Raw genomic sequence first — 16,619 nt, 5'->3', positions numbered from 1 at the left:
CCAGATGGCTAGAGCGGGAGCTCTCAACAACTAGGTTGCCAGTCAATTCCTGCATGGGATGGTGGGCTGCGCCCCCTGCAACTAAGACTGAAAACGGTAACTAGACTTGGAGCTGAGCTGCGCCCTCCACAACTAGATCGAAGGACAACGACTTGGAGCTGATGGGCCCTGGAGAAACATACTGTTCCCCAATATTCCCTAATTAAAAAAATATATATATGTGTGTGTGTGTGTATACACACACACACACACACACACACGTATGTATATATATTTATATACACAAAGAGGAAATGTAGAAAATGCACCCAAGGTCACACAGCTGCAGTGATGGAACCACCATTTACCCAGAGGTGGTTGGCCCTTAGAACCTGAGCTCTTAACCCTGTTCTGTGTTGCAAAATTAGGGGCAGGGCTCGGCCTGGAAAAAATCCAAGCCTCCTGACTCCCAGCCTAGAGCTGCCTTGTTTCTTTCTTTTCTAAAAAAATTCCAATTGTAGCAAAATATACAAAAACATAAAATTTACCATCTTAGCCATTTGTACAATTCAGTAGCGTTACATCCATTCACATTGGTGTGCAACCAAGCTCCAGAACTTTTTCTTCTTGCAAAACGGAGGCTCTATCGCCATTAAACACCCACCTCCCCATTCCCCACAACCCCTGTCAACCCTGTCTCAGATAGCTGTCAGAGGACCGCTAGCTATCTCTGTGAATTTGACTAGTCCAGGTTGGAGCTATCCTGTTTCTTAAAGCTTGTCTGTGTTTTGCTGCTGAGCCATCTATTCTCAGTGTGCACAGAGCGAGTTTAGATAGCCAGGGCTGCAGGAGTTCAGAGGAGGCCAGGTTCTTCAGGGATGGGGTGGTCAGGGAATGCTTCCTGGGGAGGGTGGGGGGAGGTGGGGGAAGAGGCCTGCACCCTTTGCCCTAGAAGGTGGAGAGATGGTGGTGAGGGTGACTCAGGGATGCTTGGCCTCTGTGGCCTGCCCTTTGGTTTATGGTGGCCACCTCAGCGCCAACCTTTGTCCCCAAGTGAGCTCCTGTCAGATGGGTGGAGGCAACAGTCCACCTCAGAGGCCAGTGACTTTCCGAAGGCCTGGAGCAGTCCTGCACCTGCAGCCACCAGAACATGGGGAAAGGGCTCCGCAGCCAGTCCTTGCGAGGACCACGGCCCTCCTCCTATGGCAAGCTCCGGGAGCCCTGGGGGAAGCCTCTGGAGGGCCGACTGTGCCGGTCGCTGAGCCTCAGACAGGGGCGTGAGAAGTCCAGGTCCTCAGATAGAGGTCCAGAAGGGCCGGACTTCCCTGACCAGGAGCGGCAGCCAGGGGAAGTGGGGGACGTGGAGCAGCTGATCCAGGCTCAGCAAGGAGGCAGCCGGCGGTGGCTGAGGCAATATCAACAGGTTTGACTGATGGATGGATGAAGGCTACAAGGGGATGGTGGAGACACCAAGGAGAGGGACCCAGGGCAGCAAAGGCTCGGAGGTAGAAACGCATGGGGCTGAGGGCCAAGGAGACAGAGCTGTCTGGAGATGAGGCTGCAGAGATAGATCTCCAGGAACCATGTTTCAGAGGGCCCTGAAGGCATTTGGGATTCATCCCATAGGCACAGAGGAGTCATGGGAGCTTTTAGAGCAGGCGGGTATTAGGGTCATAGGTGTTTTAAGATGATTAACCTGGCAGTGTGTAGGAGGGGTGGGTTTTGTTGGAGGCAAGGAGATCAGCCAGTATGATCTCTCCTGAGTTACAGCTTGTGTTCCCCTTCCCCAGGGATCCCGCCCCTCTTGTTGGGAGCTGTGGGCTCCTGGCCCCTGCCTCCTTCCTCTAGGAGAAAGGGACCCTAGTGAGCCTAGCTTCTGTCTCTGGGGTCTACCACCACCTGGTGGCTGTAGGTGGAACAACAGCTGAAGCCCACCTGTTAAGGGGGTGGGGGGATCTGGTTCCTGATCTCCCCCTCCTCTGTCTTCCAGCAGATGAGGAGAAGGTGGGAGAGCTTTGTTGCCAGCTTACCCGGCGTGACCCTGAGCCGGCCAGCCTCACCGCAGCCCTCTTTGAGCATCTAAGGATGCTGGAAGCAGTGGTGGCCTCTGCCGTGCCCAGATGAGACAGCCATGTCTGGTGACCTACCTCTTCGAGAGCCTTCTGGACTGTGGATGGAGCGGCCTCCTGTATGTGGATGGCTCCAGCATTCCTTATATACCCCCCGAGGCCTCTGCTACTACCTCACTCGAGCTCCCTGTGATTGCCCCTCCGCTCCAATCCTCCCCTCCAAGACACACTCGCAGCAAAGACCCCAACATGGCTGTGAAGGGGGCTCAGGTCTGCCTCCTGGTGGATTCTGCCCTTTGGGCATGGGGGTCCCCCTAGACGGTGACATGTATGAGGGTCTTAGAAGCCTGCCCAGAAGCGAGGGTGTCGAAGCCACTGGCCTCACACGAGACCAGCCATAAGCTTCCTGGAGGGAGCTCTGTGACGCCTTTGGCTGAGAGTCTCTCTCACATGCCTGGCTCACAGGCCATGCCCCACCCACCCTTCCTTCTAGCCAGCGGCTAGTTGTGGGCAGGGCCTGGGCCTCCCTTCCAGCTGGTGAGCCCTCAGAGGCCGAGGACTGAGTCTGGATGGTTCTTCGTGCCAGCGCTCTGTGGCCGAAAGGCTCGGGCCCAGAGAGTGTGGCTTCCATCCTTACAGTACCCAATGAAGAAAGCAGGGAAAGTCTTTCCTTCCCATGTGACAGAGGGGAAAACTGAGGCCCAGAGGGGGGAAGGGATTATTATCTTTGGCATCTCTCGCCCCACCCAGTTCCCAACACGGGTTGAACACGGGAATAAACGTTGCTGAGCTGAAGTAAGCGATTTGCCTAGTGACTAACTTGCCTCCAGGCCTCTCCCAACCTCTGTGGGGTAGGCAGGGCCCAGAGCTTCTCAGAAGGGTGGGGCAGAGCACCAGGGACAGGTCCCCCACCCGGATCCCTAGGAAGCTGGGTCTTTCCTGCCACTTCTCTTGAACTCGCTCCCCAGAGGAATTGCCACCTCACCCCGTCTCGCCCCAGCCAGCTTCAGAGGACCTGCCTGTCACCAGTGTTCTGCCCCGTGAGGCAGGGCTCACTCAGGCTCAGAGAGGATAAGGGGCTCACACAGACGGGAGGGCTAACCCCAAAGAGCCTGAGCTCCGTGAGGGACCCTGGCACTTCGTGGGGGCTCCCAGGCGCTCTCCTGGTTCAAGCAGACCAAGGTCAAAGGTGAGGGATCAGCTGCAAGCATCTTGGCACAGGGTCTGTTCTGGGTGATGGGGGACCTGAGAGTCCAGTGGACAGAGGGGAAGTTCCCTGTTTTCCCAGAGCCCAGAACCCTGGAAGGGCCATTAAAGAACAAGACGGGTCCTGGGAACATTTTGTCCCAGACAGCCACTGGGATCAGAGACTGGGACACTGGTTTGGAACCTGGATTGTGGGAGCTGACCAAGAAGCTTCAAGCCTGATTAGTCACGAACTTTAGATGTCCCCTGCACAGCCCCCTCCTACAGTTGGTCCTGGGGTATTTCTGGGGAGCTGTAGGACTCCGGGAAAGGTACATGACAAACCCTCTCACTGTCCAGAGGAGGAAACCGAGGCCTAGAATGCGGCAGGAGGCCTCATCATCCTCCAGGTCTCTGCCCTCGACGTTCATCCTGGTTTCTTCATCCCCAGGGATTCTCCAGCCCAACTCTCTGCTGTTCTCTTACCTGTCACGCTCTGTGATCAGTTTGTCCAGTTATGAGGTTTTGTCATCCACAACAGAGAAAGTTCCACAGGGACCTGGCTTGCTCACCACTGGGACCCCAGTGTCCCGCTCAGGGCCTGGCACATAGTAAGTATTCCATAGGTGGTGGCTGAGAGACTGAGGGACTGGCCCAAGGTCACCCTCTGGGTTGGTGGCTGGTCTGGGTCTGCAGCGCACCTGTCTGGGGGACTCCCACTCAGGCAGAGCAATTCTAGCCCAGCCTCATCAACAACCCTGTCACCAGGGAACACATCTCCGGGGCCCCTGGAAGAGGCTCTCACCAAAACTCACAGAGATTCTGACAGGTTGTTTACAAAGATGGCCACAACCATCCCTCCCACGGTACATGCCCTCTTTGCCACAGCTCCCATCAAGATGGGGATTCTACTTTCCCTCCCCTGGAATCTGGGTGGGCGCTGAGACCTACTCTGACCAATAGAATGCAGTGGAAATGATATTCTGGGACTTCCGGGCCTAGGTCTTAAGAGGCATTGCAGCCATTGTTTCTGCCCTCTTAGGAGCCAGCTGCCATGGAAAGAAGTCCAGGCAATCCTGCTAGTGGGTTAAAAGGTGGCCCCCAAACAGATATGCCCATGTTCTAATCTCAAGCACCTGTGAATTTTGCCTTATTTGGAAAACAAGTCTTTGTAGATGTAATTACAAAGGTTCTTGAGAGATGAGATCAGCTTGGATTATGGAGGGCGGGGGTTCGGGGGAAGGGCCTGAGCCCATTGACAAGTAACCTTATAAGAAAACACACACAAAAGAAAGGACCCAGAAGAGAAGGCCATGTGATACTGGAGTGATATGGCCACAAGCCCAGGAAGCCAAGGATTGCCAACAGCTCCTAGACGATGGAAGAGGCAGGAACAAGTCTCTCCTAGAACCTCCAGAGGGAGCGTGGGCCTGCGACACCTTGATTTCAGACTTCTGGCCTCCAAAACTGTGACAGAATAAGTTTCTGTTGTTGTAAGCCACCAAGTTTGGGGAATTGTTACAGCAACCCTAGGAAATTCATCCAGTGTATTTATGTGATTCTCCCTGACAGAGTGTAGCCAGGTGTTCACCAAACCTGGATGTCCCAGTGAGACAGCATTTCCCAAACTTCCTTGCAGGCAAGTGTGGTCATATGGCCAAGCTTTCACCAGCAGAATGTGGTGAGCGGGAGTGGCAGGGACACCTTTCCAGACCTAGCCATGAAACCTCCCTGCCCAACGTTTCCTCCTAGGCCAGCCCGATGCAAAGAGTCCAAGGGGACCCCATCTAAGGCTAAGGGAAGGCAGTGACTGAAGCAGAGCCCCCTGCCATGCATTTGGATTGTGATATGAGTGTAAAATAGACCTCATTGTGTTAAGCCTTTGGTGTGGGGTTGCTCCAGCCACAGGCCTATCCCAGCTCATTCGGTGTTGACGGTGTGTGGTTCCCTCGGGAGACTGCAAACTCCGAGAGGGCAGGACAATCCTCTTTTTGCTCACTGCCAACAGCTCACCTTGGACAGGGTCTGCCTCATTGCAGGTGCTCAGGAAATCGTCGTTGAATTACTGAATGCACTGAAGGCAAGACTTAGAGGACGAGTGGGAGTTAGCCAGGCCAAGGGAGGGGATAAGTCTCTCAGGCGGAGGGAGCAGCCCGGGCAAAGGTCTCGAGACCAGGGAGAACCGGCGCATTGGGGACGTACGTGCCATTTCAATGGTCTAGGACGCGGCAAATGGCTGTGGCTTAGGCTCCAGACATTTGCTGTGCGTGGTGCTGCCCTCCACGCCTCCCTGCCTCCCCAGACATGCCTTCTTCAGCCCTTGTGTGTCCTGGTTTCATCTGCATGTGAAGACTTCACCCTCAGGGGATGGGAGGGCCACTGGAAAGAACACTGGGCCTCAGGCCAGGCTCTGTGACTGCCACCCACACACTCATACCCTTGGGGCCTCATTTTCCTCATCCAACAGAGAGGATAACCTTGCCTTGCCAGCTTGTAGGGTGGGCTGAGGTGACAAGAGAAGGCATGGGTACCACGCCACAGCCGGAGCCGTGTTCAAACAAGCTGAGAAGGAGCAGGTGTAAGGCTACTTCCGGGTAGGCCAGCTGCTGAGTCAGCGAGCAAGCAGATCTCAGAGGACGCCGCCGACATGACGGACATGTGTGGGGGAGGGTGACGCCCCAGGGAGGCCTCCCCAGTGTGGGTGGTCAACATGGCCAGTGCAGAGAGGGGACCCTACCAGCGCAAACACCCTGGGCTCTCTGAGTTTATCCCTCCACAGGCCAGCGTCTGCCCAAAGGTCACAAAGAGACATCCTTGCTGAGTCAGTTTCATGCTGCTTTGTTCTATTTTGGTTGCCCACAGAGGGCAGAGCCTCCCACGCGTCTCCCACACCATGGGGTCTCAGAGTCAGGAGCACCCTCCAGTTCCACTTTCTCCCCTGCCCAACATCCCTGACAAACACACCCTCTCCAACAGTTTTCTAGAACTAGGGAGCTCACTGCTTATCAAGCTCTGACCTTTCCATGTGACCTCTGCCCTCAAGGAGCTCACAGTCCTTCTGGAAAGGGATACAGACAGACAGAAGGACAAGTGATCCGCTGCTCTGCTAAGAAGCAGAAGTAGTACATGCTCACCGTGGCCGTGTGGTGAGGCAGATTAAGCAGGAGGCCCTGACCAGTGTGACGCTCTGAACCAGTGTGACGCTCTTGGCTGGACACCTTCCCCAGCTTCCTGTGGCCGTCAGCCACACCGGATCGGTGGGAGGAGGCCGCGAGCAGGTGGAAAAAATGTCCTGCAGAGGAAACAGGGCCACTCGGCTGCACTAATGGGGAAAGCAACGAGGCGAGCAGAGAACATTGCATCCCCAAGCACCTCTCAGAGTGACGGCTGCAAATTCAGGCCAGAGGGCCCTCAGAGCCCAACAGATCAGGCCATTTATTTCACATGTGAAGAAACTGAGGCTCCCACAGCAAGCCAGAGGAAAAGCTAGGCTTTCCCCTAGAGGTTCTGCCTCCCAGTCCAGAACTCTCCACCCATCCTGGGTGCCCAAAGCCTCTTTCCTTGGGAGCACTAAACTCAGTGTGTCCAGCCAGTCAGAGGGCCCAGGACAGGCCCAGGCCTGGGGGTCAAACCTGGGGCCCCAGACCTGCAACTAACTTGCAGAGCGACCTTGGGCATGTCATTACCCTCCTGTGGTCTTAATTTTGTCCCCTTTAAAATGGGGATTGTGGTTTTTGTGTGTTCCCTGGGCTGAAGGGCAGATGAGCTACCAAGTTTACAAAAGCGTTGCAAACGGTGGCATGCTGTGTTCTGAGAGCAGCATGCCTCAGGGACACCATCATGGCCCTCATCCTTATCACCTTCATCATCAGGCTGGAGAGCAAATTGTGTCAAACCTTTGTGGCCAAATGCCTGAGTTAGAACCCTGGCTCCACCACTTACTAGCTGGGTGACCTTGGGCAAGTCACTTAACCTCTCTGTGCCTTGCTTTCCCCGTCTGCTCAATGAAAATAACGGTCCTGCCACACAGGATTGGCCACATGTGACCCTGGGTCGTTCTCTTCTCTGATCTTCAGCAGCCCCCTCTGAGAAATAGGGGTGTAATAATAGCACCTGGCTGAAGGCGTCTTGGCGACAAGAGAGGCCAAGCCACACATGTGCTGAGCCCAGGGCCTGCCCACAGAAGCGCTGCTCAGTGAGAGCTTTGGGAAGCCTGGCACTCAGAGCCCGTCGTGTCCTCAGCTCACCTTGGTTGGGCTGGGCCTTGGCAACCCAGCTGGGCCATCGGCATCAGGCTCCAAGAAAGTGGGCCAAGCCACAGACCAGGCGGCTGCCCTGGGGCCTTCTGGGAGGTGGCCTCTCCTTTAGTGCAGGATAGGCAGGGGAGGAAGGCCTCTCTCCTCACCCCACCCACTGTGGGGGCGGTCACGTTTCCCTCCCTGCCCCCGCCCTCCATCAGGCCACATCTCCCTTCTCTGAGATACAACACAAGCAGTCAATTCAACCCTCGCTTAGCAAAGCTCTCCGAGCCCTGCTAGAGTGAGAGCTTGAGAGAGGATGACGTGCACAGCCCCTCCAAAGTCCCCTGCAGTGACAGCCATGTTAATGAACCAGCACTCCAGGAGCTGGCTCAGGCGAGCACACATGCCCAGAGAAGGGCAAGGTTAGCCCTTGGAGGGGGGCATCAGAGAAGGCTTCCTGAGGGGCAGACAGCAGAGCTGAGTGTTGGGGAGGGCGGGCCAGGCGGAGGGAGCAGCATGTGCGAAGGCGTGGAGAAGTGAAACAGCTGGAACGTTCAGAGGTCCAGGCATAACTCAGTTTTTTGGGGGGAAAAGTGGGGCTCAGAGAAGTGAGGACAGACAGGCGGACAAGGGACGGGGCTGAAAGGACCCAGGATGGCACTTGACCCGAGGACCCCCTTCTGCCTACTTTGTTCTGTACATGGCTTCCATTTGGCTGTTCATCTGGATCTTTTATTATATCCTTTATAATAAACCAGCAAACCTAAGTGTTTTCCTGAGTTGTAGGAGCCTTTCTAGCAAATTACAGAACTTGAGAAGGGGGTCTGGGAACCCCCAGTTTATTGCTGGTCAGACAGAAGCACAGGTGACAACCTGCAGTGTATGACTGGCATCTGTAGTGGGGACAGTCTTGGGAGACTGAGCCCTTCACCTGTGGGGCATGTGCTAACTCTGAGTAGTTAGTGTCAGAATGGAATTGTAGGACACCTGGTTGGTGTCTGGAGAGTTGGAGAATTAATATAAAGAGAAACCCCACACATGTGGTGTCAGAAGCATTGTGAGAAGAGAGAGAAACTGTTTTGTTTTTAGATGGTTATGGAAGAGAGTTCTTAGGCGATGCATGCTGAAGTATTTCAGGGTGAAGGGGCTTGAAGTTTGCAACCTTTCTTAAATAATTTATACATATATTTTATATTTATATTTATTATATATATTATATAAAAGAGTGTGAATGATAAAACAAATGTGGAAAAAATTGGTAAATCAAGGTGAAGGGTATATGGGAGTTCATTGTACTATCCTTGCAACTCACCATAGGTTTGAAATTTTTTCCAAAATAAAACTTTTTAAAAAGCAATGTGATAACATCGCAAAAGGAGAGGTAATCAGAGAGTATATGCCTCCTAATGGAAGAAACAGTACCACCTATGAAATATTCTTGCCAAAAAAAGTTGAGCCTCCATTTATCAAGTTTCTAGTTCCAGCTCCCAATTCATGAGAACTCCTGGGGATGAAAAAAACATGTGAAAATACACCATGGGGCTGCAATCAGCAAAATCCAGGTTATGGTGATTCCTGCAGGACAAACAGCCAAGCTTTTTCTCAACAAGTAAATTGAAAAGAATTAAAGAGATGGAGGGGAAATTCTAGAGTTAAAGAAAACTGACATGTTAACCAATTGGAATGTATTAACCCTATTTGGATACTAATGCAAACTATTTAAAAAAAATTCCTGGAAGTATCTGGAACATTGACCAGATAATATAGAACAATTTGCTTTTTAGAGGTGAAAATGATATTATAGTTATATTACTAAAAGACTCCTCATCTTTTAGATTATTCTTACTCTTTTGGATGAAATAATACAATATCTGGGATTTGCTTGGAAGGTCAGGGAAATGGATGGAGACATTGATGAAGTAAGATCAGCCCTGAGCTGATAACTACTGAAGCTGGTTGATGGCGACCAGGTGTTGGAGACAGTGAAAGAGATTGAGTGAGGGGTGTTCTGCTTAATCGTGTATATGTTCAAAATTCTCCACAATCAAGAGTTTTTGAAAAGTAATCCTCTCCGTACATGGTGTAAATACCCGAACAGCTCTGTACCCCCCGGATGTGAGGCTGGGAGAATGGGGTGCTCATGACAGCCCTGTTAAATGACTCACGAAGGGGCTCTGTCTGATGACAAAAGCACTTGTCCAAGATGTTTGGAAAGATTTTGTTCCCAACTGGTTCATAAAATGTGAAGAGTGGAAAATGTATCTAGACCAGGATGTGGCTATTAGCGACTGCTGCGGCCACTGCTGCAGCCACCACTGTAGGCGGTCGTGGTGCCCGCTGGGCAGGTTTCCCCTCCACCACACAGCGGACAACAAGCGTTGTTCCAGTGAGGACTCAGGATACAGAACCTGACCCCAAGAGGAGCAGTAACTTGGCAGGATTTTTGGATGTCCAGCCAGCCCGGGCTCAGGCAGGAGGGAACACTTATCTCTGTATATTTGGAAATCCGTGGGCGTGTTTATTTGTTGGGAAGTCTGGGTCCCTTCCCCCGGGGATGCTAGAAGCCAGACGGGCCAAAGGACACAAACTGGAGGAGGGTCAGGAGTGGGCAGTTGGGGGTGGGGCTGAGGCCAGGGCAGGAAATGATGGGTGAGAAGCAGCCGCAGACTTGGTGGGGTCAGAGGTGGCCTGGCTGTGGGAGGGCCTGGGCAGAGCCACCCACTTGCTGGGTGGACTCAGACAAGCGTCCCCTCTCTGGACCTTGGCTTCTACATCTAAGCAGTTATATCCAGGGCAGACAGACCCAGTAGGAATCCCACTGTGCCACATGCTAGATCTGGTATGTTTAATCGGGAAGATTCTGCTTTCTTATCTATGAAATGGAGACAATAAGGGGATGCACATTATGGGCTGTACTGAAGAGTCAGTGAGGCGAGTGTGGAAACTCCGAGCAATGGGCTATGTGCTCCAGGAGCACTCGCTACAGCCAGTGAAAAGAGGCTATAAACCTGACAAGCTCAGTGGCCGGAAGTAACCAGACAGGACGGTCTGATCACAAATTCCTAACAGAGCAGGTCACGGCACATAGTCCAGGCCGATGGCTTCCTTAGCAAAGGTCAGGCTTTACCTTAAGTGAGTCCGTTGTTCTCATGCATCGAGAATTACACACCTTTGAACTGTCAGTTATTTTCTTTCCCAGACGCCTTGAAGGCACAACCACCTGCACCGGAGCACAAGACCCCGGAACCGCTCATTGTTACCTTGTTGCCTGCATACCATCTCTATGTGCTAGAAATGTTACATATTAACTATTCTAATATACCCACCCATGTAAGAGAAGTATGTGTTGCTCCGTTTTGCTTTTTACCCAATCATAGAGATTTCCTCGCTTTGCTTTCTCCCGCCTCCCTAACCTAGCACCAATGGATTTCATGTAACCCTCCTTACATTTTCTCCTTTGATTGTAATGTATAAAAAGAGCTGAAAAACTGCCATTCTCCAGAGCGTTTACTCAGTCTGTTGAGATCTTGCTTCCAGGCACGAAATTTGGCTCAAATTCTTATAAAAGTTTCCTATAGGTTTTGATATTCTTTCAACACTACATAACCATCGGCACCATAAACACAGTTAACAGACCAATGATGGGGGATAAAAGCAACTTGAGAGTGGAGAAGCCTGACAAATAAATACTACCTTAGTCAGGTGACCGAGGTCAACATCAATAGTGATAAATGATATGACAGAAATGACACTTTATCTCTGTGATCTACCCCCTGTCTCGCATGATTACCCCCTGTCTAATCATGAGAAAAAAAGACATATCCCAACTGAGGGACATTCTCAAAATAGCTGACCGGTCCCCCTCAAAACTGCCAATGTCACAAGAAAACAAGGAAAGTATGAGAAACTGTTACAACCAAGAGGAGGCTGAGAAGACAAGATGATTAAATGTAACGTGGTGTCTTGGATGGGATCCTGGGACAGAAAAGGACATTAGGTGGAAACTAAGGAAACCTGAATAAAGTTTGGACTTTAGTTAACAATAGTATATTACTTTGTAGTTCATTAATTATCACTATGGTACCATATTAATATAAGGTGATATTAATAGAGGAAAGTGGGTTGAGGAACTCCCTGCACTACCTTCATAATTTTTCTGTAAATCCAAAACTATTCTAAATTAAAGAGGGTACTAAAAAAAAAAAAGACAAGAGATGGCCTGAGAGAAAATATTTGCAACATATAAAACAAGGAAAAGAGGGGTAGCTGGATGGCTCAGTTGGTTAGAGCACGAGCTCTGAACAATGATTGCTGGTTCAATTCCCACATGGGATGGTGGGCTGCGCCCCCTGCAACTAAAGATTGAAAACGGCAACTGGGGGCCGGCCTGGTGGCTCAGGCGGTTGGAGCTCCGTGCTCCTAACTCTGAAGGCTGCCGGTTCAATTCCCACATGGGCCAGTGGGCTCTCAACCACAAGGTTGCCGGTTCAACTCATCGAGTCTCGCAAGGCATGGTGGGCAGTGCCCCCTGCAACTAAGATTGAACATGGCACCTTCAGCTGAGCTGCCTCCCGGATGGCTCAGTTGGTTGGAGCGCAGGCTCTCAACCACAAGGTTACCAGTTCGATTCCTCCCACAAGGGATGGTGGGCTCTGCCCCTCTGCAACTAAGATTGAACACTGCACCTTGAGTGGAGCAGGCGCTGAGCTCCCAGATGGCTCAGTTGGTTGGAGAGCGTCCTCTCAACCACAAGGTTGCCAGTTCGACTACTGCAGGGGATGGTGGGCTGTGGCCCCTGCAACTAGCAATGGCAACTGGATCTGGAGCTGAGCTGCGCCCTTCACAACTAAGACTGAAAGGACAACAATTTGACTTAGAAAAAAAATTACTGTTCCCCAATAAAGTCCTGTTCCCCCTACCCAATAAAATCTTTTAAAAAAAAGAAAAAAAGAAAACGGCAACTGGACTTGGAGCTGAGCTGCACCCTGCACAACTAGATTGAAGGACAACAACTTAGAGCTGATGGGCCCTGGAGAAATACACTGTTCCCCAATATTCCCCAATAAAATTTCTTTAAAAAATTAAGAAAAGAAAAAAAGGAAAACATTGGTAGCCAGAATACATAAACACTCCTATCAATGGGCAAAGAAAGGAAACGGGCATATTCACGGAAGAGGGAAACAAACTGGTCAGTACTTACATGAAGAGATGCCCGACCACCCTGTCGTCCACCCTGTCATTGGACAAATGCAAATTCAAGCAACCAAGAACCGTTATTTTCTCACTATCAAATTGCTGCTGTCCAGTACTGATGAGGACGTAGGGAAATAGGTAGTGTTGGCAGGAGTCTAAACTGGTACAATCTTTGAAGGAGGCAATTTGGCAATAACTTTAAAAGTGCATGTGGCCAGTGTGTTCATTGCAGCATTACTGGTAATAACAAAAATTCAAAACAACCCTGGTTTGTCAATAGGAGCTATGACGCACCCTTGCAATGGAATACAGTTGGTCCGCCATATCCACAAGTTCCATACCCATGGATTCAGCCAAGCTTGGATCAAATATTTGAAAAAAAAGATGTTGTTGCTGACATACGATTATACTATGTAGCTAAGCCTATGATGGTTGCATCTGTATCAAACACGTACAGACTTTTTTTCTTTGTCATTATTCCCAAAAAATACTGTGTAACGACTGTTTACATAATATTCACATCATATTAGGTAGTATAAGTAACCTAGAGATTCTTTAAAGTTTACCATAGGATGTGCATATGTTATATGCAAATACTCTACACGATTTATATAAGGGACTTGGGTATCCTTGGATCTTGGTATCGTGGGGGTCCTGGAACCAATTTCCCCGTGGATACTAAGGGACAACTGTATTCTGAAATCAAGAAAAAGCATGAAATAGACCCAGAGCACAAAAAGTGCAATCACAATTCACCCTGCGTAGCACCCACATTAGCCTCTCCCTAAATGTAATTTTCACAATTCTGTGAGTTCATTATTACTGTTATTCCCATTTTACAAATGAGAAAATTGAGTCACAGAGAGGTTAAGTAATTTTCCCAAGGTCACACCCTTAGTAAATAGCAGAGTGGGAATTTGAATCCCTGCAAGCTGGCTCTAAAAGGCAAAAATAACAGTGAAATATGTATGTACATACACAAATCTGTGTGCATATATGCATATGCAAACACATAAACAAACACCTACTAAACGTGCTTACTTTTAGAGGGTAGAGTGGTGAGGGGGATGAGGCTTTCACTGGATCTGTGTAGAAGAGTATTTTTTCGATTTTGCCGTTGTTTTTGTTTTTCCTTTCATTGCCTTCTCTCCAGCCCGCTTCCCCACCCCCACCACACAACTCAATGGCTGGGGGACTAGATGGGCTTCCCCAGCACTGGCCCCTGAGAGGGTTGATTTCATGTAAGACTTTTCAAAGTTCACAACGAAAACAATAGCCTTGAACACAAGCTTCTCCTGGTAGGAGCTTTCTATTATGAGGCTTTCGGAGGGAGAGGAGGTTAGTTGAGAAATGCAGCGCTGCATTGGAGGATGCATAGCAAGACGTTTTCAGCAACTGCCCAGGAGTGGAAGGCGGTGTGGGGGGAGGTGGGCACCATTCCAGGCATCCAGCAGGTGGGAAGAGTAGCTCTAGGGGCCTGAGAGGTGTCACAATCCCATATTCACTCCCGTTCCGCCTCCCCAGACCCTGGCCTCCCAGAGAACTGGGAAGCCTGCCAACCTCCCCAGCCCAGAGCGACTTAGCCTGTGGTAAAACCGGGCATGTAAGGGGCCTATGCCACGACTTCTGCATCCCACGTTGATGGAAGAGCTTCCAAATGTTTCCTGAGCTCCCTAGGACACTAGCTCCGGTCCAGAGGGCCTGGATCTTGGAAGGGCCTTCATGTGGCCTGTTGACCTGTTGGCATAGGCCTGGTCTGGCTCTGGTTGGCAACAGCCAATGCTGGACAGAGGCCAATGAACTGGAGCTGAGGGTGAGCCCTCCTCAAGGGGAGGACTGGGGTTCCCATAAAAGAGGAGAGACACCGGAGAAGGAAATGGGCACTGGGTGCCCCTTTCCTGGTGCTGGAAACACACTAAACCCTCACAGCTTCCATCTGCCCTGGCAGGAGAGGGAAAGGAGCAGGGAGAGAACCTGGATCTGTGACCCATTGGTGGTTTGTGAAATTCAGTGGGTCGACGCAACAGAGTAGAATCAAATAAACAGCATGGAACAGAATAGAAAATAGGAACAGAATAGAAAGTATCAGAGTGTATTACAGTAAGTATTGTTTTATGAAACTTTTGCTACCTGATTATTGATTAAATGTTGCACTGGGTTTCAAAGTGCAGAGAATTTCCTACTGTTAGCCAAGGTCAACAATTTGAGAAACACTTTCTTTTTTCTTCCCCTCTCTTCCGCCTCCCCCCCACACACACTCCGGTTCAAGCCAGTTGTTTTTCAGTCTAGTTGTATAGGACAGCTCCCTGGCCCATGCTGGTATTATGAGCCCCCCTGGCTGAAGCAGTCGGTCGCCAGCCAGCCGCTCACAGCAGCTCACAGCAGCTCTCGCCGGCTGCCGGCCACTCACGCTGGCCGCCAGCCCCTCATGGCAGCACAAAGCAGCCCATGGCAGCTCACACCAACCTCCAGCAGCTCACACCGACCTCCGGCTGCTCACGGCAGCCCAGCTGCAGGGAGAGCTGTTGTTCACAATCTTAGCTGTAGAGGGCGCAGCTCACTGGCCCATGCAGGACTTGAACCGGAAACCTAGGCATTAGTAGCGCGGCGTTCCAACCACCTGAGCCACCGGGCTGACCCAAAACACTTTCTCAAATGCTATAAAGACTAAGTGTAAATGGAAAGTGCCCAGTGCTAAATTGGCAATATTAAAGATTTTGCTGCCGTTGAGCAGAATCAAGGACTAGTCAGCTGAGTTCGGTTATTACAGCGTTAGAGAAAGTTAGTTTTTCATACCAATTTTTGCATTTCAAATCTTAAACTACAGCCATTTGTTTGATTTTCGCGGCAGTGAGGAGATACATAACTGTATAGCTTCTGTAATTTAAGAAAATTAAGTGAATGTATTTCTTAAAGACTGTAATGACTGCAAATGAAAAAGCAGAAAGGACTGAAGGCTATGAGGTTATCTGGGGCCTTTGGTGGCCCGAGTTTTTAAAAGCCACATGATTAAGAACCCAAAAGATTGTTCTCTCATTTGGCCTAGAAATGTCCAACTCCCTCTCTGTCCCTACAGACATTCCTCACTGCATATGTTCTAGTTACAGTAAGAAAGAGACGCGGGAGAAGGGAATCAAAGGAGATAAGCCTAACTAAGCCCTGGCTTCGAAGACCATATCCTGTATTGTGCCCATTCTGTGCTGATCCTGTCTGAGACACCAGGGTGAACATGGTGACAAATGCCCTTGCTATCATAAAGGAGCCAGTGGGTCTGACAGGCATGAAATTGGCCCTTGTGACATTAAATGGTAGGGTCTCTAATGAGTGAGATAAGACACATAGGAAGAACTCTCATCCCAGCCATGGGGGCAGTAGGAGGTGGGCAGAAATAGCATGCAGGGTGAGGAGGGTCTCAGCCAGTCCTGAAGGTTTAATATGAGTTAGTCAGGTGGAGAAAGCCCCATTCAGGCAGTTGACAAAGTCCTTTGTAGGATGAGTGCTCCCTGCCAGTGGAGGAGACCCATCCTCCTGGCCCATCCTCCTCCAGGCCTGAGGGGCCCTGGAGGGCTGTGTCAGACAAGATCGGGGTAAACTGGGTAGGGTAGGGTGCTGCCCAGAGGGAAGAACGCAAGGCAAGGTGAGCCATCACTAAGGAGGAAAGCCAGAGGTCAACCCCAAGGGACCGTGCCACCTGGCAGATCCAAAGGGCAGGCATGCAGCTGTGCTTGGGGTGCAAGAGAAGGGGGCCAGGAGCCAAGCAGTTCAGTGTTGTGGACTGGATTGTATCACCCAAATTCATCTGTTGAAGCCCTACCCACAACATGACTATATTTGGAGATGGGACCTTTGGGAGGCAATTAAGGTTAAATGAGGTCGTAAGGGTGGGGCCCTAATCAGATAGAGCTGATGTCCTTATAAGAAGAGGGAGAGACACCAGAGAGCTCTTTCTCTC

The 16,619-nt window shown here is 50.7% G+C and overlaps 1 protein-coding gene across 2 annotated transcripts; it reads left to right on the top strand.

Moving 5' to 3' along the window:
- Nucleotides 1–1,032: 1,032 nt before the first annotated feature.
- C11H11orf86 (chromosome 11 C11orf86 homolog) lies at nt 1,033–2,278 on the top strand. 2 transcript variants are annotated; one of them, XM_033121614.1, is made up of 2 exons: nt 1,033–1,402; nt 1,970–2,278. In XM_033121614.1, exons 1-2 carry the CDS (start codon nt 1,130–1,132, stop codon nt 2,060–2,062), a joined length of 366 nt encoding a protein of 121 aa, XP_032977505.1. In that variant the 5' UTR covers nt 1,033–1,129; the 3' UTR covers nt 2,063–2,278. The 2 variants fall into 2 exon arrangements, with proteins under 2 accessions (XP_032977505.1, XP_032977506.1); XM_033121615.1 differs by having other exon boundaries at nt 1,035–1,402; nt 1,973–2,278.
- The last annotated feature ends 14,341 nt before the right edge of the window (nt 2,279–16,619 follow it).

Source organism: Rhinolophus ferrumequinum, chromosome 11, assembly GCF_004115265.2.
Source record: "Rhinolophus ferrumequinum isolate MPI-CBG mRhiFer1 chromosome 11, mRhiFer1_v1.p, whole genome shotgun sequence".
Taxonomy (NCBI): Eukaryota; Metazoa; Chordata; class Mammalia; order Chiroptera; family Rhinolophidae; genus Rhinolophus; species Rhinolophus ferrumequinum.
The sequence above is the reverse complement of the archived record's forward strand: the minus strand, read 5'-3'. Positions and strand labels throughout refer to the sequence as shown.